This window comes from Gasterosteus aculeatus, chromosome 5 (genome assembly GCF_964276395.1).
Source record: "Gasterosteus aculeatus chromosome 5, fGasAcu3.hap1.1, whole genome shotgun sequence".
NCBI lineage: Eukaryota > Metazoa > Chordata > Actinopteri > Perciformes > Gasterosteidae > Gasterosteus > Gasterosteus aculeatus.
In genome coordinates this window covers 16,587,243-16,613,646 of record NC_135692.1, presented here as the reverse complement: position 1 = coordinate 16,613,646, position 26,404 = coordinate 16,587,243, and the positions used below count along the sequence as shown (strand labels likewise).

General features: G+C 51.0%; 4 protein-coding genes across 6 annotated transcripts; 2 read left to right on the top strand and 2 right to left on the bottom strand.

Moving 5' to 3' along the window:
• Positions 1 to 5,817: 5,817 nt before the first annotated feature.
• On the bottom strand, positions 5,818 to 7,567 carry msrb1b (methionine sulfoxide reductase B1b). Of its 2 annotated transcripts, XM_040177110.2 has the most exons (4): positions 7,388 to 7,563; positions 6,655 to 6,797; positions 6,465 to 6,574; positions 5,818 to 6,238 (listed from the first exon to the last, which is right to left on the bottom strand). In XM_040177110.2, the coding sequence occupies exons 1-4, from the start codon at positions 7,440 to 7,442 to the stop codon at positions 6,163 to 6,165; spliced, it is 384 nt and encodes a 127-aa protein (XP_040033044.2). In that variant the 5' UTR covers positions 7,443 to 7,563; the 3' UTR covers positions 5,818 to 6,162. The 2 variants fall into 2 exon arrangements, with proteins under 2 accessions (XP_040033044.2, XP_077958741.1); XM_078102615.1 differs by lacking the exon at positions 5,818 to 6,238 and having other exon boundaries at positions 6,494 to 6,574; positions 7,388 to 7,567.
• A 390-nt stretch (positions 7,568 to 7,957) lies between these two features.
• Positions 7,958 to 9,488, bottom strand: neurl2 (neuralized E3 ubiquitin protein ligase 2). The gene is made up of 2 exons (XM_040177108.2): positions 8,599 to 9,488; positions 7,958 to 8,150 (listed from the first exon to the last, which is right to left on the bottom strand). The coding sequence occupies exons 1-2, from the start codon at positions 9,350 to 9,352 to the stop codon at positions 8,035 to 8,037; spliced, it is 870 nt and encodes a 289-aa protein (XP_040033042.1). The 5' UTR covers positions 9,353 to 9,488; the 3' UTR covers positions 7,958 to 8,034.
• A 1,427-nt stretch (positions 9,489 to 10,915) lies between these two features.
• tex2l (testis expressed 2, like) lies at positions 10,916 to 19,792 on the top strand. 2 transcript variants are annotated; one of them, XM_078102605.1, is made up of 12 exons: positions 10,916 to 11,045; positions 13,199 to 14,586; positions 15,324 to 15,524; positions 15,739 to 15,994; positions 16,195 to 16,466; positions 16,554 to 16,703; positions 16,792 to 16,891; positions 17,280 to 17,412; positions 17,705 to 17,836; positions 18,925 to 19,134; positions 19,224 to 19,344; positions 19,422 to 19,792. In XM_078102605.1, exons 2-12 carry the CDS (start codon positions 13,231 to 13,233, stop codon positions 19,575 to 19,577), a joined length of 3,087 nt encoding a protein of 1,028 aa, XP_077958731.1. In that variant the 5' UTR covers positions 10,916 to 11,045; positions 13,199 to 13,230; the 3' UTR covers positions 19,578 to 19,792. The 2 variants fall into 2 exon arrangements, with proteins under 2 accessions (XP_077958731.1, XP_040033038.2); XM_040177104.2 differs by lacking the exon at positions 10,916 to 11,045 and adding an exon at positions 11,616 to 11,727.
• Positions 19,793 to 21,408: 1,616 nt separating this feature from the next.
• Positions 21,409 to 24,707, top strand: LOC120819571 (NADPH oxidase organizer 1). The gene is made up of 7 exons (XM_040177106.2): positions 21,409 to 22,063; positions 22,155 to 22,235; positions 22,331 to 22,403; positions 22,637 to 22,820; positions 22,911 to 23,104; positions 23,209 to 23,334; positions 23,557 to 24,707. The coding sequence occupies exons 1-7, from the start codon at positions 21,989 to 21,991 to the stop codon at positions 24,210 to 24,212; spliced, it is 1,389 nt and encodes a 462-aa protein (XP_040033040.2). The 5' UTR covers positions 21,409 to 21,988; the 3' UTR covers positions 24,213 to 24,707.
• Positions 24,708 to 26,404: the final 1,697 nt, after the last annotated feature.

The window sequence follows — 26,404 nt, the reverse complement described above, 5'->3', positions numbered from 1 at the left end:
ACGCGATGACGGTGCTGGAGGAAAAGAGGCTCAGAGGTACGAACAATAATAACACAACTCAACGCGCCTGTTGGCTGGTCCTCTTCAGCTCCCCTAAAGCATCTGCGCTCGGACCCCCGCGAGGCCTCAGCGCATCCCTCCCTCCATCGGCTACGCACCCGGCGGATCGACCGCTGCTCCAGTTCGCCACCGAAAACACGGGGGAACGTGAACTTGGCACCAAAGACGTCAACAAGCAGACAGAGCCTGCGGACGAGACGCACACCCAGCGGCCCGGTGGCGTTGGCCCGGGCCCCCGGCTCTGCGGCGAGCTGGGTAAGTATAGGGCCCGCCGGCCCCGTACACCATCACATGGGTGTGGCCACGAGCTCGCCGCTCGAAAAAAATGCGCTGGATCGCAGGAGAAGCGCGACAAAGTGGCAGGAGAGACGCGGAGCGGCTTCCACGTGACCGCCTGGTGCCTCTCGCCATCTTCACTGCAGGTCACTGCGCTTCAACGGTGACACCGTCTCGTACATGAGGCGTTTCCAACCGCTCGTTGTTTATTTCCTGCTTGTTCTCCTCATTCTTTAAATGTTTTTTTTTATTGAAGAAGCTGTGAAAGGAAAAACCTCTTGGTTGAGAGATAAACTGCAGGGGAACAAACAGCTTCAGATGGTTGCTGCTTAGTGGAAGCAATCTGGTTTTATACTAAAACAAATAGCCTGAGTCATTAAACATTCACCCTCTGTGTAATAGGATTTGGGGAAATACATAATGATCTGTTGGTATTTGTTGATGCTTCCAGCTTTCTGGAGCCGTTTTAAGCCTCGTGGTGCAACAATGCAGGCGGAGATGCAGAAAAAAGGAGGCATCTTCTCAAATTGACTCTCATCAAAAAGGCTGACACATGGATTTCAAGAGCTATTAACTGTGAACTTTAACTGAATTCCTTCACGGGGCGTTGGACAAAAACAAGTTTGGTCGTATAACAGCTGAGGTCTAAACACGGCGCTCAAATTACAGCACAGGTGACATCAGGCTCCTTTAATGGCAGCCGTGCTATCAGCTGATCTGCACTTAGTAAGCGATCCACTGCTCTTATCTCAAGGTAACATGGCCACCCTGTAAAACCAGCGCTCCACTCCCAGGCTGCTGAGGAGCGCCGTGCACGTGGGTGTTCTGGCGTGCAGGCGTCTCCTCGCCGACCTCCTGTTTCCCTCTGCATCCAATTCATCCAGCCAAGAGTCTTGGACTGCACGCCACAGCTAGCGGGCAGTTTACCGCGCCGCGCAGCGAGGATTCTCCAAAGCCCTGCGATTCCGTGATCTAACGTCATGATGTCATTCGCGCCGAGGGAAAGCTGGCCTGTAATCACGCCGGTCACTTCCTCTCTGCCGTGAAATTCCACGCGGGAGGACCGTACATCACGGGCTGCACGCAGCTGTAAACATAGACGCTCACGGAGCTGGCGGGCCATCTGATGGGCAGCGAGCAAAGAGGGAGTGACGCCAGCATCTCTGACATACCGTCACACCTTCATCAACAGGCCACGGGACGACCTTCATCACGGACAATCTGAGCTGCGGAATTCTTCGGCCTGTGGAGCCCGAGGGGCCTCAGGAGAACTTTGAAAGCTAGTGAGATCCTCAGCAGTCTGACCGCAGGATTATACCTCTGTGAGTCTGAGCCTGAACCACCGAGGGAGACAGGCCGCCTAAACAAACATGACCCCTCAACCACACACACACACACACACACACACACACACACACACGGGGGCCCAGAGAAAAGGCCCCTGATCAAACAGTTCTGCAGCGCGTCGCTCCGGCTGGAGGAGCTCAGCGGCTTTGAAGCCAGCGGCCGTTATCGTCTCTTCGGGCCTGAAGATAACGCAGCGCTCAGACTCCATGTTTACAAACAGTCAGCGGCGCTGTCAGGTGGACGGGGGGGGGGGCGACGGGGGGGCGACGGGGGGTGGGGGGGGGCACACATATGGCTCAGCAGAAGGGAAACTAGACGGTGATCGCTGGGCAGAAGTTCACCGCAACCTGGATGCGTTTCTACCTGCTGCTGCCAGAAAGAACTCTGTGTAGACTTTGAACCAGGCTATAAACGGACATGTGAACAATGAACATCAGTGTCGTTGGGGATTGAAGCAGTAGAGTCAATCGGACCATCCGCGTATTGCAGCTTACCCCTTTTGTACAGTAGAATAGTAGAATATGTACAGTAGCATCACATCGTTTGCACAATCACAACAATTGTGAGACGTCTGTGACGAAAAGTGTCGATACCCCCCCCGGAGGCGCAGCTCGATGCTCGGGGAGCGTGATGCACGGCGATGGGTGCGTGGGGTCAGCGGGGACCGAAGCGCCGGGCGCCACACGTCAGGACGTGGAGATGGATGGTGGCGATTTGCTCCGCGCCGAGAGGATGGAGCATAATTAAGCCCACGCGCCGAGAGGCTCTCGTCCCGCGTGGTTAGCTGTCCGTGGGAGGAGGATGGTCGCAGACAGCTTAAGCGATAATCTACAGGATGATGCGTTGGTTTAGGATGTCAACGTAATGAAAATGTCGCACAAATCTCCACAGATGACGGACAATTTACTCGTTATTTGGAATACGGCTAAAAACACAAAGTTTCCAGGCTGGAGTCAGATATGCAGCACAGTGGAAGGAGCTATTTGGGGTGCCGAGGGTTCCAAGTCCAATTCAGGTTCCCTCTAATCAGGTACGTGACTCACAGGTGGAGCTGTCCTACGCCCTGAACATCCGTCAGTCCAAAGTATCAACAACTGCCGACATTCTGGCCGCGGCGTCGGGGCCTGACGTCCATCGCAGTTCAACACGTAGAAACAGCCGTTCTCCTTCTTTAGAGACATCCATCACAGCAAAGTCCAACCAACGCTTACCGGGAAAATCACCTGGCGATAAGAGGTACTTTGCTGACATCACAGACACACCCGGTTATTAAAATACTAGCTGGCTGCCAAGAGCAGTTAAGGCAAATATAATTGCTTTAGTGCAAAATGACATACACGCCTTTGAGTGAATGAGCGAGTCGAGGCCTAAGATTGTCTTCCTGTAAACAGCACATAGTCTCTGTGGGGGGGGGGGGGCATTTCACGATAAATCCTCACTTAACTTACAATTAACCAGGCCTGCCAGATTCCTTATGAAACCCCTGAAAGGGGAGATTAGAGTCTCAGGGTACCGCCAACATGCCCCGATGCCGGCGTGGTAAAGCAGCCGCCCCTATGAGCTTTACATGAACGTCTAATGGTTCAATCTAACTGGCCCTCATGAGCGGGGGCGTTACGCCGGCGCGTAATGCTTCAATCTAACGCGTAATCTAGAATCTAGAGAATAGCGCTTCACTGTCCCATGACAAAACCAGTGTCCCCGCGAGTGTGTGTTTGTGTGCTTTGGCACGCCATCCTGCTCTAATAACCACCATGCCATCCACCTGTTTCTTTGGCTCAGGGTACCGATGACTGATGGGGCAATTTGGAATAATCATCTTATCTGATCTGGAGCGCATGAGCTGAAACACAAATAAGTGGTAGACTACAAATGTTAAATGTCGTCTGTTCTGAAAACCCCCGGGGGTTTTGTCCGTTTTGGGGGAAATTGCACACTCCAGGGTTTTCCACTTATTTTCTCTCAAACAACGTTGATCAAGTCTGAAAAGGTGTTTGCGTTGTACACAAAAGCGTTTCCTTTCTTAGAACGCACTCTTTTGGTGTCATTCACCTGCTCACATGGAGGAAAGGTGGGAGTTCCTAAATGCAACCGTGCAAAGAAAAACACCTTTTAGAAAAGGCAGCTGTCCTCTTTCCTTTCCTTCCTTCCTTCCTTCCTTCCATTCGTTCCTTTAATAACATCGCGTTGAATCAAACATTAACCCTGTGTTTGAAACGTCTGCCGGGCGCCTGGTTAATGCAGTGCCTGTGTGACCGAGCGGCGTAATGTCGGCCCTCTCAGGGGATTCACCGTTAACCTCAAGTTCACCGCTATGAAAACACAACGCACACCGCAGTGAGGGAGGACTCCTCCTCTGCAGACCGGTTCCTTTCACTTGAGAAAAACACTATTTAGAATGCGTCTGTGGTTATGAGTCACAAAGAGGGTAATGGCAGTGATGGGAAGATGAATTATGGCTGATGTATTTGTCATAGTTGAGTGAATGCCAACAGGAAGCACTTTATGGAGGCTCCTCTGTTCACATGACACATGGTAACAGCCAAAGAACCCCTTTGAATTCTGGTTTTATCGGGGAAAAGCCCAATCAACACTTTAAGCACGTTCTCCTTTAGTATTCTCCTCAGCCCGAGGAAAACAATTTGTAAATATATTTAGATGTGAGGCAAAGAAGGAAAGGGAGAAATAGAAAGAAAAAATAATGAACTAACTAGGGAACAAAAATCACAGAAACCCTAAGGTACGTCACGTGTGGCGCGTAGGCCTACTGTGCATTGCTAGCTAGCCAACGGCTAATATCCCACCTAGCCAATATCCCGGCTAGCCGACGGCTAATATCTCACCTAGCCAACAGCTAACATCCCACTGAGCCACAAGCTAATATCCCACCTAGCCAACGGCTAATATCCCACCTAGCCAATATCCCGGCTAGCCGACGGCTAATATCTCACCTAGCCAACAGCTAACATCCCACTGAGCCACAAGCTAATATCCCACCTAGCCAACGGCTAATATCCCACCTAGCCAATATCCCGGCTAGCCGACGGCTAATATCTCACCTAGCCAACAGCTAACATCCCACTGAGCCACAAGCTAATATCCCACCTAGCCAACGGCTAATATCCCATTGAGCCACAAGCTAATATCCCACCTAGCCAATGGCTAATATCCCACCTAGCCAATATCCCACCTAGCCGACGGCTAATATCCCACTGAGCCAACGGCTAATTTCCCACCTAGCCAACGGCTATACCTTAATTATATTATTAAGTTAACACTGCATGAGGTTATCAACATATTGACATTAAAACTCAAATATGACTGCAAATGTAACGCCTACTAGTAACTTTGTTAACTTAATTTCCTCTGGTAGAGTATTTGATCAGTAGTTTAAACTTGTGTCTGCAGGCTGTTCACAGTAGCAGCTGTATACAAACTGAATAAGTAGAAATGAATAAGGACGATGCAGAAAGCAGAAAGCCACTGAGGTGACGTACCGATGTAACCGAGCATCGATAAGATGTTAAAGTAAAGTGCGGTAAATTGCATCCAGAACGCGCTCAACCTTTCGGCCTGATGAGACGGCGTAAGATGATCCAGGAGCTGCTCTTTACTTTAATTAGACCTCAGCCCACTTATCCCAGATAGCATCAGCCTCTCATCCCGCCGTGTTTGCTTTGTGCTTATCGGACGCCGCCACGCACCAGACATCGTGGACCCCGGCTGCGGGTTTGATTACAGGCGGGACCACCTAAGCTAGGGATGCACATGGTGGGTACCAGCACCGCAAACGCCCCAAAACAATAACACGCGTGTATGTTGTGTGAATGCTGCACGTGAATTATATTTATGCATAACAACATACATTGTTGTATAAACACACAACGTGTGTGTGTGTGTGTGTGGATGGGGGGGGGGCTAATTCCTTTGTAATGACAGCCTTCAGTCTCTCTCCATGCAGCCGCCTATTCCTACCGGAGAGAAGCAGGATGGAAGCTCCATCTACAGGTCAGTTTGAAGAACATCACCTCCTCTCCATATCTAAATGTAGTCCATTTAGAATCATTGTCCTTTATATTTTGGTTTTAAACCATTAAAACGTATTGAGATGGTGAATAAAAGGAAACACCAAAATGTGTTAAACTATTGTTTATTGTTTGTTCCTCATCAACAATGGAGGAGTCACTATAATATTTCACATTTGTAAACTGACTCAAAGGTGAGTTTTCAAAATAAAATGTAAATTTAGAAATGTTTGAAATAATCTTTAAATAAACACACTAAAGGAGCAGACTGACTAAAAATATGAGCATAAATATTACGATTACATTTAACTATTTCATTATGAGGTATTTGAGGAATGTAACTTATTTTCGTAAAGGAATATTTGCACAGCTGAGGTCCGCTTACTTCTTCACAGGCCGGTTTAAGATCTTTCAGTGAACAGGACGTCCCTCTCGGGCCTTTTCCCCGTCCACGTCATCCACCGACCCGACCTGTTGACCTGGTAGAGCAGAAAGTCGGCCCGCTCTTCACTGCTTGCCCACGCCTTAGACTGAGACAAAGCAACAAAACTAAATTGTGACAATAACCCTTAAAAATACTGTAGCAAATACCACTCTGAAAGGTACCATTCTGCGTACTGTGTACTTTAAGTACATTCTGCTTTAAATACTTTTACATCTTAAATCAGAAGGTTTGTTGAACTCTTGCATAGCTGGTGTTGTGTTTTAAAAATGAAGATGCTCCTCCCACTGCCGTTACCTGTCTGGTGATTTTACCTTTGCTTGGGACAAACTTGAGCGAATATTCAGAAGCGCGAGGCTCCATCCTGCGGGCCGTCGTTCACAAACTCGTGGCCCAGCCCGTTGCCACACCTGCCGCACAGGACCTGGGAACACAAACCCGGTGACGTCATCCCGCTGGCTCACTTCCTGCTTGAGTTAAATCACGCGGCGATGGCAAAGAGACCTTGAAGGCGGTCAGAGTCTCCATCATTCTGGTGACGCTGTCCTCTCTGATGGTGTCAGTGAAGGCCGGCCAGGGGGACGAGTGGGCGAACTTGGACTGACTGGAGAACAGTGGATGGTTACACTGGGCGCACACGTACATACCTGCGAGGGAAGAGTGGCGTTAAGAAGCCATCGCATCGCTTTATTGCCCTCTGCAGAAACGCCAATGGAATGGCTGTAAAGTTATACAAGTTAGAGGGGCGCGAGATAACTAAAAGGGATCGTCCGCCTAAGGAAACCCGTACTACAAACCTCACACATTTAATCCTTATTTTTCTGTAATTTGGCTTTTTCTTATTCTTCGAAACCCAATGCATTTATCTCAAGGAAGATGACGGTGGTCGACCAACAGCAGAATAGGAGGTCTTTATTTAAAAAAAAGGGTCACAAGGCCCAGTTGGAATCACTGCAATAAGAAAATATTACTTAAATATACCTTTAAAGCAAATTTATGTCAAGATTAAATCAATCATATCACTGCTGTGTTTATTATTATTATTAATACTAATATTATTCATTATTCTAATTTCTATAAGAAACTTCAAATCCGACATGGCATAGAAATAAATAAATACCGTGGCACCACGTGGCCTCCCTTGTGACGTCATCCCCGTGGCGTTACACAACCATTGGATAACAGTAATCCGGCCTAAAGGGAGGTTACGTCACATCAGCGGCTCCTTCCTGCTCACCTGGTCTGAAATGATCTTTGTAGACTTCACCTCCAGAGAAGCGGCAGAAGGACATGCTGCAGCTTTACGGAGCAGAAGCCTCCTTCCCTCCTTATTTCCGACGGGCTCCTCTCGTGACGCAGGTGGTGCAGGATGGAGTTCTGACGGCAGCTCCTCCCCCTGCAGTTACCCGTGTTCCTCCGCTAGGTGTCAGTGTGGGTGCACCTTCACACTCGAGTGCGTGTATATATAACCATATATTTTCATGCACGTGTGTGTGCGTGTATGCTTGCATGGTGCTTTGTACTTATAATTGACTTTTGATGCGTATCTTGTAAATCAATTACACAGAAAGATTATCGCAAAAAATCTAAACAGCTGTTTAGTTTCCTGACTGAGTCAGTCGTGTTTTTACACAGACAGAGACAGACAGAGAGACGTGTAACCACCTGTAGTATTTTTCTGCTACAGTGGTCGTCTCCAGGACAACGTTCTCCCTGAAGATGCACACGCAGACGTAGACGTGATCAATACCAGAGTGACGAGCTGCGAGTAATGCGAAGAAATATGGAATCACACAAACAGGCCGACTAACCAAGAAGTCAATTTATTGTTGTCCCCTTGGGACACTTGGATCACGAGCATAGGTGCATCTTGCTCGGTGCTCCTCATTCGTACTTGCAGTAGTGCTTCAGGGCCTCGGGCAGCTCCAGCCAGTCGATGGCCATCCTGTGGACGATGTGCTTCTGGATGGATTTCCTGCACAACGTCTGCAGGGACGAGACTGAAGCAACAAGCGGTTTGTGGTTTAGCGGAATCACGGTAGTGGGGACAAACGAAGGACAGTTGATGATAAAACTGATGGGTTGCTGAATTGGCCCCTTAAATACAGATGTACCTGTACAATCATACAGAAACAAGACTGCAACAAAAAGACTGACAAATACGAAATGACTTCTGAAAGATCGACACGGATAATGATTATAAAGAGACAAGAAATAAGCACAGAGCTTAAAAAGACTACAGGGGGATGGACACTGATTGAAAAGATCCAAAACAACCACATACAAATAGATTCAAGACGACCTCAGAGAGACACAACATCACCATGTCCTCACTCAAAAAGACACACAAAGTGACCTCAAAGAGACACACAATGAGCAGCAGGCAGCATCTACAGTATGTGGGGTTTTGTCCCCTCCAGAGTCTGCGATTATCAACGTGGCACTCACATCCGTACTCCACTTGGACAATCCGGACGCACTTGGTCGCGGCGAAGACGTCCACCACGGCGTGGAGAGGCTGCACGGAGGGAATCCCCTTTGCGGAAGCTCCCATGTCCTCCCCATTGATCACAATGTGCATGTCGGCCAGGTCTCGCCCTTTGGCCACGTACAGCACTCCTATCCGGCTGCGTCTGGCCGTAGGGGGCAAGGCGTTGGTCTTGTACAAGTCGTCCAAAATGTGGCTGTAGCGGCCCGGCCTGCTCCGTCCGACCAGCTTGTCCAAGGGGATCCGAACATCGTCGATGTCCAGGTGAGAGTCGGTGAAGAAAGTCTTCGGTTTGCTGTTGTCTGCCCCTCCGTCCCCTTCGCCGGCCTCCCCTCGTCCGAGCCTGTGGCCCCCGGCGGCTCCTCCGTCCGCCGCCTCCACAGGGTCCTCCGCGATCTTGTTGTGGTTGCGAGTGATGGCGAACACCCAGCTGTCCCCCGAGTCCGTCAGGTCCGGGATGGAGTACTCGGGTACCGCGTCCAAGCTCCCGGGGTCCCTGGCTGTCAGGCCCACCCGGAGGTGGCCGCACCAGCCCAGCTCCTTGTCCTCGATCTCTATGAGAAAAATCTCCCCGGGCTTCAGCGGCCGTTTGCTGAAACACACTCCGTTTGCGAAGCTCTCCACGCGGGTGGCCTGCGTGCCCGAGAAGTCCAGTCTGACGTTGGATCCGTGTACCGGATGGAATTCCATGAACTCATCAGGAAGGGGCTGCATCCTGTCCGAAAGGCGCCGACCAAACGGCCTGTGGATCCTTACAGGAGGCACATGGTGGGAGGAGGTGCAGCGCGACACTCTGCTTATCTGTGGGACACTCGCAGGAGCTATTTTTGAACTACATGCACCAACAGATGGCAAGGTATGTGTGTCTGTGTGTGTATGTGTGTGTGTGTGTGTGTGTGTTGAGGGGGGGTGGCCACCATGCACGTGCCCACAGTCACACTCATGCACAAAGATTGAATAGGGGTTAAGGGCAGTAACAAAGCCCCCGATCCCCCAGGCGACCGCCCTCATTCAGTTTCACCAACATGGAGCCATATGGCGAGGAGACGTTGGACGGCCTTTCATAGCTGCACGCTAAATATAGTCGGTACAGTCGGGATCTTGTTCTTATGCAAAGCAGAAAGTAATATTCCAGGATGGGGAGGGCTGTGGACATTTATCTTGCTGATTTATCTGGTGGAATTTTGCATAAGAATGTGCAAGACTACTTACTTTACTCTATATATTCATTGTGCATGACTTGAGTCATATTAGTTATATGATCATATCTGATATAGTGGTTACATAACAGGTTAACGTGCAGTCATTTGCAGCATTTCCTTCGCTGGTCAAGCCTTTAAAACGAGCATCCCCGACGTCCTCCATCAACCTTCAGAGCGGTACTGATGAGATCAGATCACTGATCAGAACTGATGCTGCAGAACCTCCGGGGCGTCGGCGTGCTGGTCTGCGTCCACCAGCTGCATCTCCTTGCCTCCACCATGCCGGTCTCTCTGGCCTCCACCTTTGGAACGCATGGCGGGGCTGCGAAGCAGGTGGTCTCGGCGCAGACAGCAGGCTGACCACGAGTCACCTCGTGACTGTGCAGGCTTCCACCCAGGAGGCCCAAGCTGAAGGATTTGTGATCTCTGAGAAGAAAAGTGATGCTATTACAGTTTCAACCCCTTTTACTGTAACTTCCCTGCGTGGATTTAGAGCATCTAAAGCCCCCAGACAGTAGAAAGACATCAGCATTTGTATATTCCTGTAAGCGGGGGTGGAGGGGGGGCGGGGGGTGCTGATCAGGAGCACAACCTCCTCTCCCTGATGGATGGGGGCCATTGTCTCTGACCCGATCCCTCGGCCCGTTCTTCGCATTGTCATTTCTAGGGCTTCTGGTGTGTAATGTAGGCCAAGATGGGAAGGGGGAGGGAGACGAGAGACACTATTCGTTATGTCCGCTTTGCTCGTTTTCACTGTCGCTGGACTATTTTTTTAGCATTTTTGCAATTGAAAACACTTTTTGTATCTGTGTTTGCCAGATTAGGACATGCCGCTAACCCAACGCTGAACTTTAGCTGTCAACGTGTTTCATATTCAGTAATTAGACAGCCTTTCCACAAGTGTGGGTGAGCTCTGTGTGCGTCAGGACCCTTAATCTGGATTATCATGCAGCGCGGCCGTGCTCTCCATCGTCAGTCTGGTGCGCTGTGATTCTCGGCAGCGCGCGACACATCTGGATGGAGGCAGTCGGTGAAGGGGAGGTATGTGTGAGAGGGAGGGAGGGAGAGAGAGAGAGGGAGAGAGGGAGGGAGGGAGGGAGAGATGCTCCACACTCGGCCGGCGTTACGCATGCGTTTGGAGGAGGAACCAACAGACGACATCGCTGACCGGCGGCTTTAGTCACAGTTCCAAATCATCTTTTTGTGTAAGTACATTTTATTCCTCGTCTCCATTTGTGTTTTTATTCTTGCAAAACATCAGCGCTGCACATATTTGGAATTCTTTCAGTCTGCAGGAGCATCTTTGCAGCGTTGTCTCAGTAACTAGAACTTATTCCGTCACGTCTGCACGTCCCGATAGGCTCGTGCTTTGTCGGTCTGCCAAGAGAGCAGTGCAGCTCTGTGCTGTAGTGGAAGTGGAACAGTGAGTTTGTGACCTGAATTTCAGCCACACGTTGTTTGTTTGGGTTTTATTTTTTAATATGAACCTGGGGTTATTTTTTGGGGGGGCATCGATCTGTCAATTATTCTCACAATTAATCTAATTATTTAGTATCAGAAATGAGAGAAACGTGTTTTTATTCTGACCTTTGAGAAGCTATAGAGGACCAGACAAAGTTGACCCCTGTTGACAGGGGACCAACGGGCCACTACATGGACACGTGGGCCCTGTGTCGCTTTGTGGCCATTGTTTAGAATCTATTATCAAACTCATCCAACATTTAGTGACTCTGTACAGAAACATCTGCATCTGCCCTGCAGCATCCAACCCGGAGCACGGATGCTGCTGATCACCAACACGGCGTCGGGAGATGAGCTGTCTTGGAAACGCACCCCCTGGAATGTTGGTTTAGCCCGTAATCCGGCTGTGATTTGTCCGATTTCAAAGTAAAATCCTCCATTAATGTTAATCTGAGATTGCTACTGTTGGTGTCTGATCAGAGGACGCATGGCAACACAATCTCACACACACACACACACACACACACACACACACACACACACACACACACACACACACAGTTACAGATATGATGTCGTTCTGATGTCGCACTGATCGAGATTGTAAAGGTTTGACTAGCTGCAGCGGCATCACTTTGTGTTGACTGTGATGAAATGACTCCACACCAGGAGAATATGCTCTCAGCCCTAAAATCAAGCAAATATTAATCATAAAAAATAATACTTAGTAGTATCTTTTCAGTCCTGCATTCTTTGGTTGTCCTTGTCCAGGTTTTACTCAGCTTCCTGTTACCTGTGGCAGGTAGACCCAAAACCTGAAGGACAGAGCTGGGGGTTAAGCTTAAGAATTCTATGAATACAACATTTGAACAGAACCAGTCATCCATGCGTACATACAGGAGCTCCTATTGAATGGCGTGTGCTATATGATACGTGTATATGATGCTAGCACATAAAAATACACAATGTTCCTACATTCACTATATTGGACATGTTGTAAGCTCACATAGCTGCAGTGGCTGCAGACTCTTAGTATAAGAGTCTATATATAATATAGTTGTATTAGACAGTTTGTTGTTGAACTGATGATGTTTGAGATGATTCAAAACTCAAGCCCAACAGACTTTATCTGCTCCTTCCATTTATTTCCTATCCAGCTACAACGAGTTGATGCAAAAAGGACGACTTCGCTGCAGCGACTAGTTCAACAAACAAAAACAACAAAATAAAAATCCAGAGTTCATCTCCTGCAGCCTCCACACTGGTCGACAATACGGCAGCACCAGGCAGTCCTGTCATAGCGCTCTACAATTAGCTGGGACGGAGCCACGGTAGCTTAGCGCCGGTTTAGCCGGCCTGATGTGCGTGTGAGCGCATGTGTTCATTTTCTGGCACTTTTGACTGCATGCGTGTCGCTAAGGTTTATCTCTCCGCCGTCCATTTTGGGTCAGAGCAGATTAGTCAGAGTCCACCAGCTGCTGTGGAATTGGTTGAAATCGTCCCGGCGCTTACGTAAAGGCGACCAGGCGGCGCCTCGCCGTCGCAGGGCCCTCGAACCGGGAGACACCGTGAGGGAAAGGGTTCTCTCACTGGGGGCTGCCGTCCCCAAACCGTTTAAGGTTTCTTACCACGACGTACGCGTCTTTGGTCAGAGGGAACAAAGTGCACAAAGACTCTGTAAGCCAGAGCAGAGAGTTGCTTATTTGGATCAAAAGTCTTCAGACGACTAAGCGACATTCTCCCGTTGATGCAGAGATCGCACACGTCACCGGCAGGAAACGACGCACAAGCGCAGAAAAGATTGCGTCCAATCTCTCCGTGGCTCCTCCCCTCGCTGCTCGTGTTCGCTCCGACGCTTCGCGGTGTTCTTCACTCGTTCTCTGTCGTTGACTCCCAGGTGCCTCGGCCGTGCCATGTGAACCCAAGAAAATGGCAGAGAGTGGAAAGAGCGGCGAGAGAAGAAGCGAGGATGGCGGGAGAAGAGGAGGCGGACCTCCCCAGGAGGCCCGCTGCCCCGCCGGTGGTGGCCCCTCCCCGGTCGCTGGCACCAAGAGGCACCTCCCCCGGGGCATTGTGATCCAGCTGACTGGGACGGAGGGCGAATGGGACAGTCTGGACGACGGCGAGCTCGTCTTCTCCCTCGACCACGACGACGACTGCCCGTCCGTCCCGCTCCCCAAAGAGAGGCAGCCTTCCGGCGAGGACGAGCGCAGGTTGCATTCCCCGTCGTTCCACGTCCCTCTCTCCCCTTCGGACCCCGGCTCTCTGGGGGACGGCTTCCTGTCCCCGGGTCCTTCTTCCCCCCGCCAGCGGCCCCTGGCCAGCCTGGTCAAGTCTCTCTCCACGGAGCTGGAGCTCAAAGAAAGCTCCACTCTCAGGCCGCGGCCCATCATCAGCCTGGTGAAGTCCATCTCCACCGAGATCTCCCGCTCGGAGCCGGAGGTGTCGCAGTCAAAGTCCGACTCTCGCCTCAACCTCCACATGTGGAAGCAGCTCACCCAGCACAAAGGCCGCGGCAACGGGGACTCCCGCACCGCGCCCCCCTCCCCTAGCTCACACTCCCCCACCGCAGAGGGTCCAAAAGGGGGCTTCTTCAAGATGGAGCTGGAGGACACCAAGAGGAAGCTCTCGGAGGCCGTGCACGAGCCCTTCAGCAGCATGTTCAGTAAGATATTGAGGGAGGAGGGCGCCGGCAGTCCCAGACACCAGTGTAGGGGCCCGGGTGCCCCCCCGGTCGGCTCCCGGGGGTCGGGGCACGAAGGTGCCACGGACACGGTCCTCTCCGAGTCTCCCGTGAGGAACGCCAGGAGAGCAGAGGCTGACTTCTTGCCCGTGTTCAACTGGCCCGGGAGGGGCCAGCGGGGCTGCTGCCCCGTGCATCACAACCGGCCGCATCACGGTGACGAGGAGCTGGACGCGGGCGCGGAGGCCGACGCCGCGCAGCCGCCGGTCGCCGAGACTCGCGGGCAGGCGAGGACGTCGCCCACCAGGGCCGAGCCCGTGGTTAGGACCTTTGACCTCTCCCAGCCCCCGCGCCCTCTGCCCGGCATGAGTTTGTTCTGCGTGGCGGTGCTGTCCTATGGCTACTTCATCCTACCTCTCAGCCCGTACCTGTCCGGCCTGGCTCTGGGATTGGCGCTGGGCTTCTTGCTGGGACTGCTGCTCATCAGGATGGGCTCCCCCACGTCTCGCCGCTCAGCTTCACCACACGGACCGGCACGGACTCCGTCGGGGGGGGGGATTCCGCCAGCTGTCGATGTCGGCGCCGAGCCTGACGCGCTCAAGGTAAATCCCATTGCTGTGCGAACTCTCATCCAAACCAGGGTTGTGTCCAGTGTGAGGCTACAACCAGTTAGCTTAGCACAACGACGGGGAACAGGGAGAACCCAAACTCAGTCAAGGTTTCTGGTATCGGGAACGACTGGAGGAAGTTTGAACTTGAGTCACTCGAGCACCTCAGCTGACGGTTTCCTTCACAGACTAAAGTGCAATTAAAAGCTTTAATAAAAAGATGCTATCAGAGCCTCTGCGGTAATTACTGTTCTCCTCCTGGCTGAGCTGGAGACACGGGGCATCGGGAGAGGTCAGCTTCAGCTGCAGAGGCCGGGGGAGGAAGCTGTCATCCGTCAGGGAGGCCTGGGTTTGGAGAGGGGGGGGGTTTGCTGTCTTGGTGGCGAGATAATTCCCTGGTTTGGTCATTAGCGGTTCGGGAGCTGCTGAGGTTTCTGGTAAAGAGACGACAGAAGGAGGAAACTCAAGCGCTTTAAAGAACAAATCAAATCTCACTTTGAATAAAACATCGTTAATTGGAGGAAGAATCAAACTCACCTATTTGCATGTAGTTGTCTGTTTCTGCATATAATCCACCACTAATTTGTCCATGTTAAAAATAATTAAGGATTTATCTTGTTTGATAAAAACACTCACTAAGTACATTTCCCTTTTCGATGCTCTTTCCTTCGCTTTGTGCATCATGACTTGCGATTGGTGCTGTTTGCGTTCACACTCCTCTGCCTGCTCAGGGCTGGATGAACGAGGTGCAGGACTACGACCCGGAGACGTGGCATCCCGCGGCGACGCACTCCGTGTTTGCCGCCCTGCAGGGCTCTCGCCTCTGCCTCGATTCCCCGCGGAGCAACATCGGGCGCCGGGCGGCGCACGACGAGAGGCCCCACGAGGCCGCCTTCGTCCGGTCACGCTGCTTCCAGCTCGCGCACAGCAAAGTACGGCGACCAACGTGGGAATGTTTGCTGTGTATTTGAGGCTGATGGATTTTGGTTATGATGTTGTGTTCAGGGATGTAATGCATTGATGTTCAAATGTCTGAGGGAGAAAAAAAACATGACATAGACAAGAACATATGATTCAAATAAATCTGACTGCACAGACCATCGATTCTACGTTTGACACAATAAAACTCTGCCCCCGTCTGCAAAGGTGTTCCTGCTGCCGTCTGTGTTGGCTCGCAAGAGGATGTGGAACCCAAAGTATCCCGTCTGCATCCGATTGGCCGGGGGATCGAACTCCCGGGAGGACGAGGGAGGAGGATCGGAGCCGAGCTCCTCCTCCGAACGCGACCCGGACCCCCCCGCCACGCTTTACCTCTTCGGACGCACGGGGAGGGAGAAAGAGGAGTGGTTTCGTCACTTCCTGTTTGCGTCCATGGACGGCGAGGGGGAGGCGGGGAGATCGGGTACGAGGTGGATGTGTGTCGATGTGTGGCTTATGGGTTACATGCTCCGGTTCTCTGCCTCCCTGCGGCGTCACGCGATGGCTTCAGGAAAAGAAAAGTGTGAATGTTTGAAACCGGAATCGTTTGCATTTCATCTCCCAACACAAATCAGTCTGCACCGGGCCTCAAACACGCACCAAATGCTGCCTGTGTCGTCCCAGGTGAGCCAGCGGCGGCACCGGGCGGCTCCGTCCCGAGCGGCAGGGTGGGCGGCAGCGAAGAAGACGGCGACGACGCCGACGACGCCCCCCCAACGTCTCCGGTCGCCTGCGTCCCCCCGGCTCCGGTCAGCCAGAGCTCCGGTGGCGCCGGGGGCCTCTCCCCGCCGGACTACCCCAGCTACATGGCCCGTCTCCTGGCTGCAGAGGAGGGGCCCCCCCCCCGGAGTCCTGCAGCCGGCGGCACGGAGTCGAGTCCCACGCTGAAAGGGAAGGTAGGTGGCGCTTCAGGCGCTCAAAGGAAGAAGTGAAGGATTCATTCCACCCTTCCTGCCCTGCGTTCAGCTGCCACGTTTCTCCAGTGTACCTGTGATCCGGCGGAGCGGGCCGGGCCCAGCCAGGCGGCGTGGGCCAACGCTCTAATTGGTCGGGTCTTCTGGGACTTCCTGCGGGAGAAGCGCTGGTCCGACGCGGTTTCCCACAAGATCCAGAAGAAGCTGAGCAAAATCAGAGTGCGAGCAGTTTTCGTGAGAAAAAAAAAGTCACCGTGTCCATCGGGGGTCACGGGAAAAGTGTAACGCATTTCACGTCATTTCACAGCTGCCTTACTTCATGAATGAGCTGACGCTGACTGAGTTGGACATGGGCTGCTCCATGCCACAGATCACCGCCGCCTCCACGCCGCAGGTCAACCACAGAGGTGAGGACACGCAAGGTGCATCAGATCAGACGCTGTCAGCCGCTTGTAATCTCGCAGCAGACTCATCGCGCCGCGCGGCCTCCGACATTTACCGCGCATCAGCCCGTGAGCTAATCTGGCAGACACCAGAGGAAAGCCGCTGACTTTAACCCCCCCCCCCCTCCAATTCGCCGTAACCACCTGCCGACCAATTATCCTCTTCCAGCTCCTAGAGGGCTTTAGAAATCTGCCCTGATTTGTATTAAATTCAATTTCAAGGCTTGATAATCACTGTAAAAGCTGTTTTAATCCACCCACCCTGCAGTGTGTGTGTGTGTGTGTGTGTGTGAGAGAGTCCTGTCTTGGTTCTGCTGGTCTGGCGTTGACCTCCTCCCGTCGCCCCCTGCAGGCCTGTGGGTGGAGCTGCAGCTGGTGTACGCCGGCGGCCTGCAGATGACCCTGCAGACCAAGTTCAACCTGTCCAAGTTGGGTAAAGACGGCGGCCAGGATGCAGACTGCACGACTGAAGCCGCTAGCCACCGGTCTGCACACACACACACACACACACACACACACACACACACAGCTTCTTCATCCCTCTTGTCTCTGATCCACATTACATTGACTAGCGTAGACCTGCCTGTCATAGACCTGCAGTGGGGGGGGGATTACAGCCCAGAGCTGCCTGTGGTGCATCTGAGGCTTTACTGCAGAGATGGAAAGCTTGTGTTTGTTAATCTCGTCAAGCCTTCAGACAGTGGAAACGCATTGAGAGCATCTGTCCACCTCTGTGATGCAGCACCGATGCTCACATGGGCTCTGATCTGGCTGCAGGCCCGTGTTCGGCGTGTTGGCGGACAGCGACGAGGAGTCTTCCAGTGCGGGTTCGTCCGACGAGGAGGAGCTGCTGCTCTCCGAGCCTCAGGCTCCGGCGGGGGAGAAAGGACCCCCCCCGGCTCCTGATGGGTACGTGCTGCGGTAGAGACTGCCGACGGCGAGAACTCATGTAAAGACTTTTACATGAACAGCTAAAAGGCAGAAAGTGTCCTTCGCCAAATGGCTTTAACTCTCCTTTCATTTCTGCTCAGATTCTGACTCCAGCCTCTGAAAACTAAATCTCCTCTCCTCTCTTCTTTCCTCTTCATCTCATCTCTCTCCTCTCCTCTCCTCTCCTCTCCTCTCTTCCTCTCCTCTCCTCTCCTCTCTTCCTCTCCTCTCCTCTCCCTCTCCTCTCCTCTCCTCTCCTCTCTTCCTCTCCTCTCCTCTCCTCTCCTCTCCTCTCTTCCTCTCCTCTCCTCTCCTCTCCCTCTCCTCTCCTCTCTTCCTCTCCTCTCCTCTCCTCTCCTCTCCCTCTCCTCTCTTCCTCTCCTCTCCTCTCCTCTCCTCTCTTCCTCTCCTCTCCTCTCCTCTCTTCCTCTCCTCTCCCTCTCCTCTCCTCTCCTCTCCCTCTCCTCTCCTCTCCTCTCTTCCTCTCCTCTCCTCTCCCTCTCCTCTCCTCTCCTCTCCTCTCTTCCTCTCCTCTCCTCTCCTCTCTTCCTCTCCTCTCCTCTCCTCTCCTCTCCTCTCCTCTCTTCCTCTCCTCTCCTCTCCTCTCCTCTCTTCCTCTCCTCTCCTCTCCTCTCTTCCTCTCCTCTCCTCTCCTCTCCTCTCCTCTCTTCCTCTCCTCTCCTCTCCTCTCCCTCTCCTCTCCTCTCCTCCTCTCCTCTCTTCCTCTCCTCTCCTCCTCTCCTCTCCTCTCCTCTCCTCTCCTCTCTCCCTCTCCTCTCCTCTCCTCTCTTCCTCTCCTCTCCTCTCCTCTCCTCTCCTCTCCTCTCCTCTCCTCTCTTCCTCTCCTCTCCTCTCCTCTCGTCTCCCTCTCCTCTCCTCTCTTCCTCTCCTCTCCTCTCCTCTCTCCCTCTCCTCTCCTCTCCTCTCCTCTCTTCCTCTCCTCTCTTCCTCTCCTCTCTTCCTCTCCTCTCTTCCTCTCCTCTCCTCTCCTCTCCTCTCCTCTCCTCTCTGCTTCCCTCTTCATCTCATCTCTCTCCTCTTCATCTCTGTCTAATCCTGTCTTACAGGACGGGAGGCGGGAAGACTGGACGCAAGATTTTGAGATTTATGGACAAAATCGCTAAATCCAAGTACTTCCAGAAGGCGGCAGAGAACGAGTTCATCAAGAAGAAGTTTGAGGAGATGTCCAACACGCCCCTGCTGCTCACCGTGGAGGTCCAGGAGCTGTCAGGGACCCTCGTCGTCAACATCCCACCGCCTCCATCAGACAGGATATGGTCAATACCGTCGCTTCATGCCTCTGGTTCGGATGGTGGTTTGCATAGCGGCAGGACACTGAATGGTCCTGTTACGATCTCCTCTGCAGGTACAGCTTCTGCGTCCCCCCCAAGCTGGACCTGCATGTCCGTCCCAAGCTCGGCGAGAGGGAGGTCACCTTCTGTCACGTCACCGAGTGGATTGAAAAGAAGCTGCAGGACGAGTTCCAGGTAGAAAAAGAACAAGCGTCCTTCGCTGCCGTCGTCCTCTCAGCTTTCTTCGCCCTCATCTCTTGTCCTTCCTCCAGAAAGTGTTCGTGCTGCCAAACATGGACGACATCTGCGTCCCCCTGATGCGCTCGGTGGTGGACGGGCCCCGACCGGCCGCTCGGCCCAAGCCGCCCCGCAGCTCCTCCAGCGAGTCCATCCAGGGGATCCCGCCGGAGGCCCACGAGTCGGACTAGAGGACAAACCGCACAAGTGATACCTTCAACTAATGTTTACGCGTGAGGGTTCCTGCACCTCAACGCCACGAAACCCCGAGGAACAAAACGCAAATGTGAGGCAGAAGAAACCCGTTTCCTCTTTTGTAGCAGAGATTACACTGTTCCTGCGTGTGATCGATGTAACGCCTCATATTTAAAAAAGCACCATTAAACAGAACAGTGCTGTAAATTAACCCACAATGTTGGTGTTTTTGTTCAAATCATTTCAAAGACTCAAGCTGGTGGAAAAACAACCCGTGTAAAATGCATGAAATGGAATCACACGAGGAAGGCGTGTGATGATGTGTGGGAGGGTGTGTGTGTGCGTGTCGCTCTGCGGGACGCCGTCGAGTTATTTGCGTCATGGTTTGTTGGAGCGGCTGCGTTTGAGAGTGTGATGATGTCGTTGCAGCGAACGTCGTTATTCCACCGTGGAAATAAACCACATGAACATTCTAATAATCATCCAGCAGCTTCACGGGGTGATTCCAGCTCAACGCACTAAGCTGCTGCATCGCCACACACGTATTGATCGCGTGTCAGACACTTTCACTTGTTTTTCAGGGGATTAGGAGGGAGGAAGGAAGGGAGGGAGGAAGGGAGCTCCTTCTGACGAGCTTTCATCAGGATGAAGTGACAGTTTGATCCAAGGTGACAGGTTTATTATTAGTTACCAGCTGTTGTGTCTTCAGAGGGAATCAGACACGCTGGAGCGTCGTTCAAGTGCTCATAAACACACACAGTCACAAGTGTTACTGTTGTTGCACTGATCAATTATTGTTATTTACTTTTATTATTTACGTTTAAATACGTTATTTACTTAGTTTAAATAGCTTAGATTATTATTAGTAATGACATATTTTAATATTATTGATTAAAACAACTGGTTTTAGTTACGTCTTATGTTGTGTATCTAGTGTGAAAACATCGCCTACAAATAACTGAACTGATTCCACGACTTCTAACAAGATGAACTTTAACCACATTATGTAAACGAGTGCACAACGCACAAATATTCAAACGGGAAATTCCGTGTTGGCACCAACGTGGAAGTTTGAAAAGAATTAATTGAGTCAGACGTCTTACAGTCACCACACGCCTTCTGTGTGTGTGTGTGTGTGTGTGTGTGTGTGTCAGATGCAGCATCATAAACCTCGTGTGTCTGATGATGTTTGATACACGTGACGGATCCATATGTTGATTGATCGGAGCAGCTGATGGTTTTTAACATGAACTCTGAGTAGAAACATGAATCAGTGTTTTTCTTCTCCTCACATATTATTTGACATTCAATGAAAATGAGCTTTACGTTTCTGGGAAATGATGAAATGATGAAATGATGCAGTGTGATGCCTGAGGACGTTTTTCACTGATACTTGTGTGACTTCCTGAACGTTTCCTGGTGCCTGTGTGACACACACACACACACACACGTACACACACACACACACACGCACACACGCACACGCACACACACACACACGCACACGCACACACACACACACACGGCCATAAAGGACTGAGTCAGGAGTAAAACTCGTCCATGAGCAGCTCGCGTTGGACTCGCCTCTCGTCTCAATGTTTCCCGTCTTTCTCGCTGTGACTCCAAACACTTCCTTGAAAAAAAAGTTCCTTTCATTACTCGTCCAAAGAATTCCCCTCAATCCTTTTCTTTCCCGTGTGTGTGTGTGTGAATGAGTCAAGTATGTAACGAGTTGTATCCGCAGAAAGGATCATTCTTTGTACTTCACACACTTTGCTCAGTTATGTCTTAAGATGAAATAACATTCCAAGTAACAGAAAAACCTAAGAAAGGATTTATTTATAATTCTTCTATAGTTATTAAAGGTTAAATTAAAGCACAAAGATCATTTTTGTGACCATTTCCCTTCATATTCCCGTTACGTCATCAAGTCGCGTTATGAATAAAGGATGCTGGATTCCCTCCTCGTGCAAGAACAATTTACTACAACATCATCATTAAGAATTAAACTGCACTCAATTTGCAAAGCGGTGAAAGTAAACAGAATAATGGTGGCAACATTATTCTCAACGCTCTTTGACATCTAAACTCAAAACCTTGAATAGTTTCTATTCTCCATCAGGTGCTTTTCTTCTCCTCAGGTGTGAAACGTTTCCGGAAAGCACCGTCAATGAGCAGCTGGGCTGAATTCTCCTGCGTGAATCCTGAATTAAATAAAGACGATTTGATAACCAGAAGATCCGGCTTCACCGGTGTGACCACGCCTCTGCACGCTGCTGGCTCCGCCTCCTTTACCTGTATAGCTGCAGCGCCGGCTCACCTGCCTGCAGAGCAGAGTTCAGACGCTGAAGGTCCCTGAAGCTGCTCCTCACCCTCATCCTCATCCTCATCCTCACGCCAGTGGACGATGTCCGGGGAAAGACGCTTCGTGTTCAGTGCCCGAGTGATCGGAGCCGTCCACAGGGACTCACCCAAGCTGAGGGTGAGGAAGACCTCGTGTGACCTGTTAGATGTGTATGTGTTGATGTTTGTGTGAAGGGTTCAAGTCAAACGTCATTTCTCTCTCTCCACAGGTGTTCATGATATCGGTGTTGTGGTCCGACAAGGCTGAAGTTATTGTCTACAGGTCCTTCAGCGATTTCAAGAAACTTCACGTGAGACCAACACTTCTCCCACCTGGAAGCTCGGGGTCATTGACTATTGAGTTGTACAAATAATTCATTAAAATGTGTTTGTTTCACCCAAACAGAAGCAGCTGAAAAAGAGATTTCAACCCGTGAACACTTTAAAGAAAAACGAAAGAGTGATCCCCAAATTTAGAGGTAAGATTATTTTCACTTTATGTCCAGACGCTTATTTAAATGGTTTACTATCTGCTCATTAATTAGAGGAAGGGTCCGATATCTGGTTTGATATTAATATTATCTTATATTTTCTGCTCTGCATTAGTTTTGTGTCTTTGTTGCATTTGATAACATCTATTTCTAAGGAGAACGCTCAAAATGTTGTCCTCACATCCATGCTGGTCCTGATCCTGGAGCGTTCCTCTCTGCAGGCCAGGCCAGGAGGAACAGCCTCCAGCAGAAAGCATCACAGCGATGCGTCCAGCGCATGAAGTTCCTGGAGACCTACTGCCACAAGCTGCTGAAGTGCGACCACGCGGTGACTCAGAGCTCCGAGGCGACTCACTTCTTCTTGCCCAACGACCACGACCTGCAGGCCGACTTCACCAAGAACAGGTAGAGGGTCACGTCGGCGTGGAGCTCCGGTCCTGTGGCGGTTCCGTAGTAGTTGTGCGTTCCTAAAGGCCCGACTTCTCTCTCCCACAGCATCGTGATGCTGCTGTCTGACGATGTGCCCGATGGCGCCGCTGTGAGGCGTCAGCACGCCGCCAGCGTCACTCACCCGTTTGTCAGCCAGACTCACCGCTGCGTGGCTGCTTACGAGACAAAGGACACCAACAACCGGCCCTTTAAGGTGGCTGTGGACCAGGAGCTGGAGGTGCTGATCAAAGACCCGGCAGGTCGGTGCTAAACTTTCCCTCCGTCGCCTCCTGGAAAGCAGCAAAAAGCTCCAGATTACGCCGGCAACCGTTTCCATCCTGCTCAGAGCGCGTTTCACCTGCAGGCTGGTGGCTGGTGGAGGACGAGGACAAACACCTGGCCTGGTTTCCTGCTCCCTACCTGGAGTTGTGGGACCAAGAGGGCGGCGGCGATGATGATGATGGTGACGATGATGTATTCCCACTCGCAGGTGTGTGATCCTAATTACAATGAGCAAGTACACAAAGTGACTTCATCGAACCAGCTTGATTACACAACTGTGACATTGGTGTGACCTCAGCGGCTTTACTGTGGAACTCGAGGCGCGTCGATGAAGCCGCTTCATGAAACTATGCAGCTAGTTGTTACAGACGGCAACACGTTGATGTGTGCTGACATGCACTGAGCTCGTGGTCTTGTTGGTGACCTGTAGGTGCCCTGTACTGTGCCGTGAGGAGTTACTCCACCAAGGAGGAGGACGAGGTGTCCGTGCCCATTGGCTCCGTGGTGGAAGTGCTGAGGAAGACCGATGACGGCTGGTGGTTCATCAGGTTTGATGGAAAATCAGGCTACGTCCCTTCCAGGAACCTGAAACCTCACAACCACCCACTGCACCTCCTGCACAGAAAGCTGCACAGTTCCACTCTGAACCTGACGGCCGGCAGCGATTTTCAGGCTCCTCGGGTTCCTCGGCCACGAGAGTCTCCAGGTCAGTCCAGAGGAGGTCGCCTCCAGAAGGCCCGATCTCTGGACTTCCTCTCTGAGACGCAGTCGCCCTCGACCTCAGACGGCCGTGGGCGCAGCATGAGCGCCGAGACCGACTTCCCCTCGAGCTCATCAAGTCGCCCCGGCGGTCCCGCAGCCTCCCTGCAGCCCGGTGGCGGGGGGAGCGGCAGCCCCATTAGCGTCCTCTCGGGCCGCCGTGGCTCCAGCACCGGATCCGACAGCTCCGGGTCTGCGAGCTCCGGCGGAGGTGAGACGCCCTCAGCGGCTCCCGGGGTTCCCCCCAGACCCAAGACCGAGGAGATCCTGACCCGGTGCAGCTCCACGACCCGCAGGGCCGCCATGGCCTCCAGGAGCCGGCTCTGATTTATGAAAATGTCCTTGTAACACATTTAACCTGTCGGCCGTGTTTTGTGCAGCACTGTTTATATCATTATTTACATGTTTGTCATGCAAGAGGTCCACGTTACTTTGGCATGTAGATATTTGTTGAAAGTTGACCGTAATAAAAGAAACGTAGCTTCAGTGAAGCGTCAGAAGGAACAATGAAATGTACACAACATTTTTATTCAAAAGTGCACAAATTGTCTGTATATCTTCTTCAGCTTTGAGTTGAATTAAGACTGTTGGTTGATTATTTACTCTAAATTCTCACATGTTCACATCAGCACAGAAACACGAAGCTTCCAAATGAAGCCGCTGAATGTGACGGTGACAGTTTCCTGTTATAACATGTTGCTAGTTTTGTTGCTTATTGTATTAATATTAATATTTATAATATTGTCCTTTCATGTACAGTATGTTCTGCATTATTTATGTGTAAACTTATAAACATGACAATAAAGTCGGATTTAAACTAAAGTATCAAGAATTTCCTGTTTAATGAATCAAATATTTTAGTATGACCTTTGAGGTATTTCTACATTAAATATATTTTAATCATCTGAATACATTCTATTTAATAAATAGCCAAAAGTTATAATATTGTCTTTTTTGTTTCAAGGTTTAACAAAAAATATTTCCAACTAAAAGTTACTAAAGTAACTGTACAGATACACATTATACAGTAGTACAGATACACATTATACAGTAGTACAGAGAGGAGCTCACGAAATGAAGAATTAAAAACAGGTTTTACAGTCAAATGAGAGAAATCAGCAGTAGAAACGCTGCTTTGTGTTTCTGTTTCCCTGAAACGACGTCTTCTACCTCGACGCCTCGCTAACAATGAAGGAGTGTAATATCTTCCCTCCTTTCATCCACCTGAACGTGCAGACGGCCACTTGGCAGCGCGTCGGCTTTTGTGGCCTTCCCGTCACCCGGTTTAGTGGGTCACGCTCCTTTTAACCCGAGCGCCATTCATCCGCCCGCCGCCAAAGGAAATCGATACGGTGACTCCTTTGTGAAGTTCTGAGGTGGCGATAAGGGAAGCATTTGTTGTGTTATTACAGGAAAGATAAGGAAACCCAATCTGATACGCACTGCGATCGGACCAGAGGCCGACTGCGTTCTCTCAAAGAGCTTAAAGTCTGTCTGCGTTAAGACAACACGAAGGCTCGGCTCCATCCGATGAGTCACTGAATGGAATCTTTCATTTCATTACTGTCTGTATTTCTTTCTGCATAGTTGCTATAGCAGCACATCATAACTCATAACACACACACACAGCTCAGGAAGAAGAGCTTCACTTGACGTAAGACAACGGGTTTGTTGCGTAATGGACCCGGTGGATCCGTCACCCTCGTGATCTGCAGCTGTGACTCCTACTTTCAAACTAAAATAAAGTAAAAGCCCAAATAATGAGCTTTGATCCGCCAAACAGGTGAGACGGCTGGAGACCATTTGTGGGGACGTGGACCGGCCTCCCGCCTGTCACTCAGGTGGGGGGTGAGGGGGGGGGGGGGGGGGGAGCAGCTCCGTGCACCTCGCCGCATCACAGCCGGTTCGAGCCACCAGAGGCCTGTGAAAGAGTTCAGTGTCCCTTCTAAAGGCATTTCGAAGCCTTTAACCACAAGAATCCCTGCTGAGCACGAGCCAATCGATCAACTGATCATTGATCCAACGATTCCACACACCTCACTCTGATCTCTCACGTTTCTTCTTCCTGAGGCTGCGTTTGAAAGGCGTCTGGAGAGATGCTGATGCATGAAGCGTGCACCAGTGTGAGTCTGGACTCTGTTGCTATAGCAACTGTCTAGAGTTTAATGAGCATCAGCTGTGCCTCCCTTTGGCTTTAATGGATTCATATTAGACCACACGAGGTGTAAACGTGTACATAACCACTGGAGGCCGTAAGTGTGGTGACTTGTTTACACCGGTTGCTTCACAAAGGACAGCTTGTGTTTCTCACACACACGCCGACGGGATTCCTTTTTGTACCTATTTTGCACATAATGAAGGGATTGTAGATGTTGTATGTATCTGTATGTACAACATGAAGCTTTATGAGCTCAATATTAAGTTGAATCTGGGTCATCCATTACACAACAAAACAAGAATCACAGTCATTGCATCACACACACACACACACACACACAATCATTACAGAGCTGTTTTAA

What these genes read in the sequence shown, in the direction of transcription:
- tex2l (XM_078102605.1), top strand. Translation starts at nt 13,231, where the DNA reads ATGGCAGAGAGTGGAAAGAGCGGCGAGAGAAGAAGCGAGGATGGCGGG. An exon ending in GCCGCAGGTCAACCACAGAG is followed by an intron (nt 16,892 to 17,279) that starts GTGAGGACACGC and finishes CGCCCCCTGCAG; the next exon opens with GCCTGTGGGTGGAGCTGCAG. An exon ending in AGCTGCAGGACGAGTTCCAG is followed by an intron (nt 19,345 to 19,421) that starts GTAGAAAAAGAA and finishes TCCTTCCTCCAG; the next exon opens with AAAGTGTTCGTGCTGCCAAA.
- msrb1b (XM_078102615.1), bottom strand. Translation starts at nt 7,442, where the DNA reads ATGTCCTTCTGCCGCTTCTCTGGAGGTGAAGTCTACAAAGATCATTTC. An exon ending in CAAAGATCATTTCAGACCAG is followed by an intron (nt 6,798 to 7,387) that starts GTGAGCAGGAAG and finishes CTTCCCTCGCAG; the next exon opens with GTATGTACGTGTGCGCCCAG. An exon ending in AGACTCTGACCGCCTTCAAG is followed by an intron (nt 6,575 to 6,654) that starts GTCTCTTTGCCA and finishes TTGTGTTCCCAG; the next exon opens with GTCCTGTGCGGCAGGTGTGG.
- LOC120819571 (XM_040177106.2), top strand. Translation starts at nt 21,989, where the DNA reads ATGTCCGGGGAAAGACGCTTCGTGTTCAGTGCCCGAGTGATCGGAGCC. An exon ending in GCTGATCAAAGACCCGGCAG is followed by an intron (nt 23,105 to 23,208) that starts GTCGGTGCTAAA and finishes TTTCACCTGCAG; the next exon opens with GCTGGTGGCTGGTGGAGGAC. An exon ending in TGATGTATTCCCACTCGCAG is followed by an intron (nt 23,335 to 23,556) that starts GTGTGTGATCCT and finishes GGTGACCTGTAG; the next exon opens with GTGCCCTGTACTGTGCCGTG.
- neurl2 (XM_040177108.2), bottom strand. Translation starts at nt 9,352, where the DNA reads ATGCAGCCCCTTCCTGATGAGTTCATGGAATTCCATCCGGTACACGGA. An exon ending in TGTCCAAGTGGAGTACGGAT is followed by an intron (nt 8,151 to 8,598) that starts GTGAGTGCCACG and finishes TTGTTGCTTCAG; the next exon opens with TCTCGTCCCTGCAGACGTTG.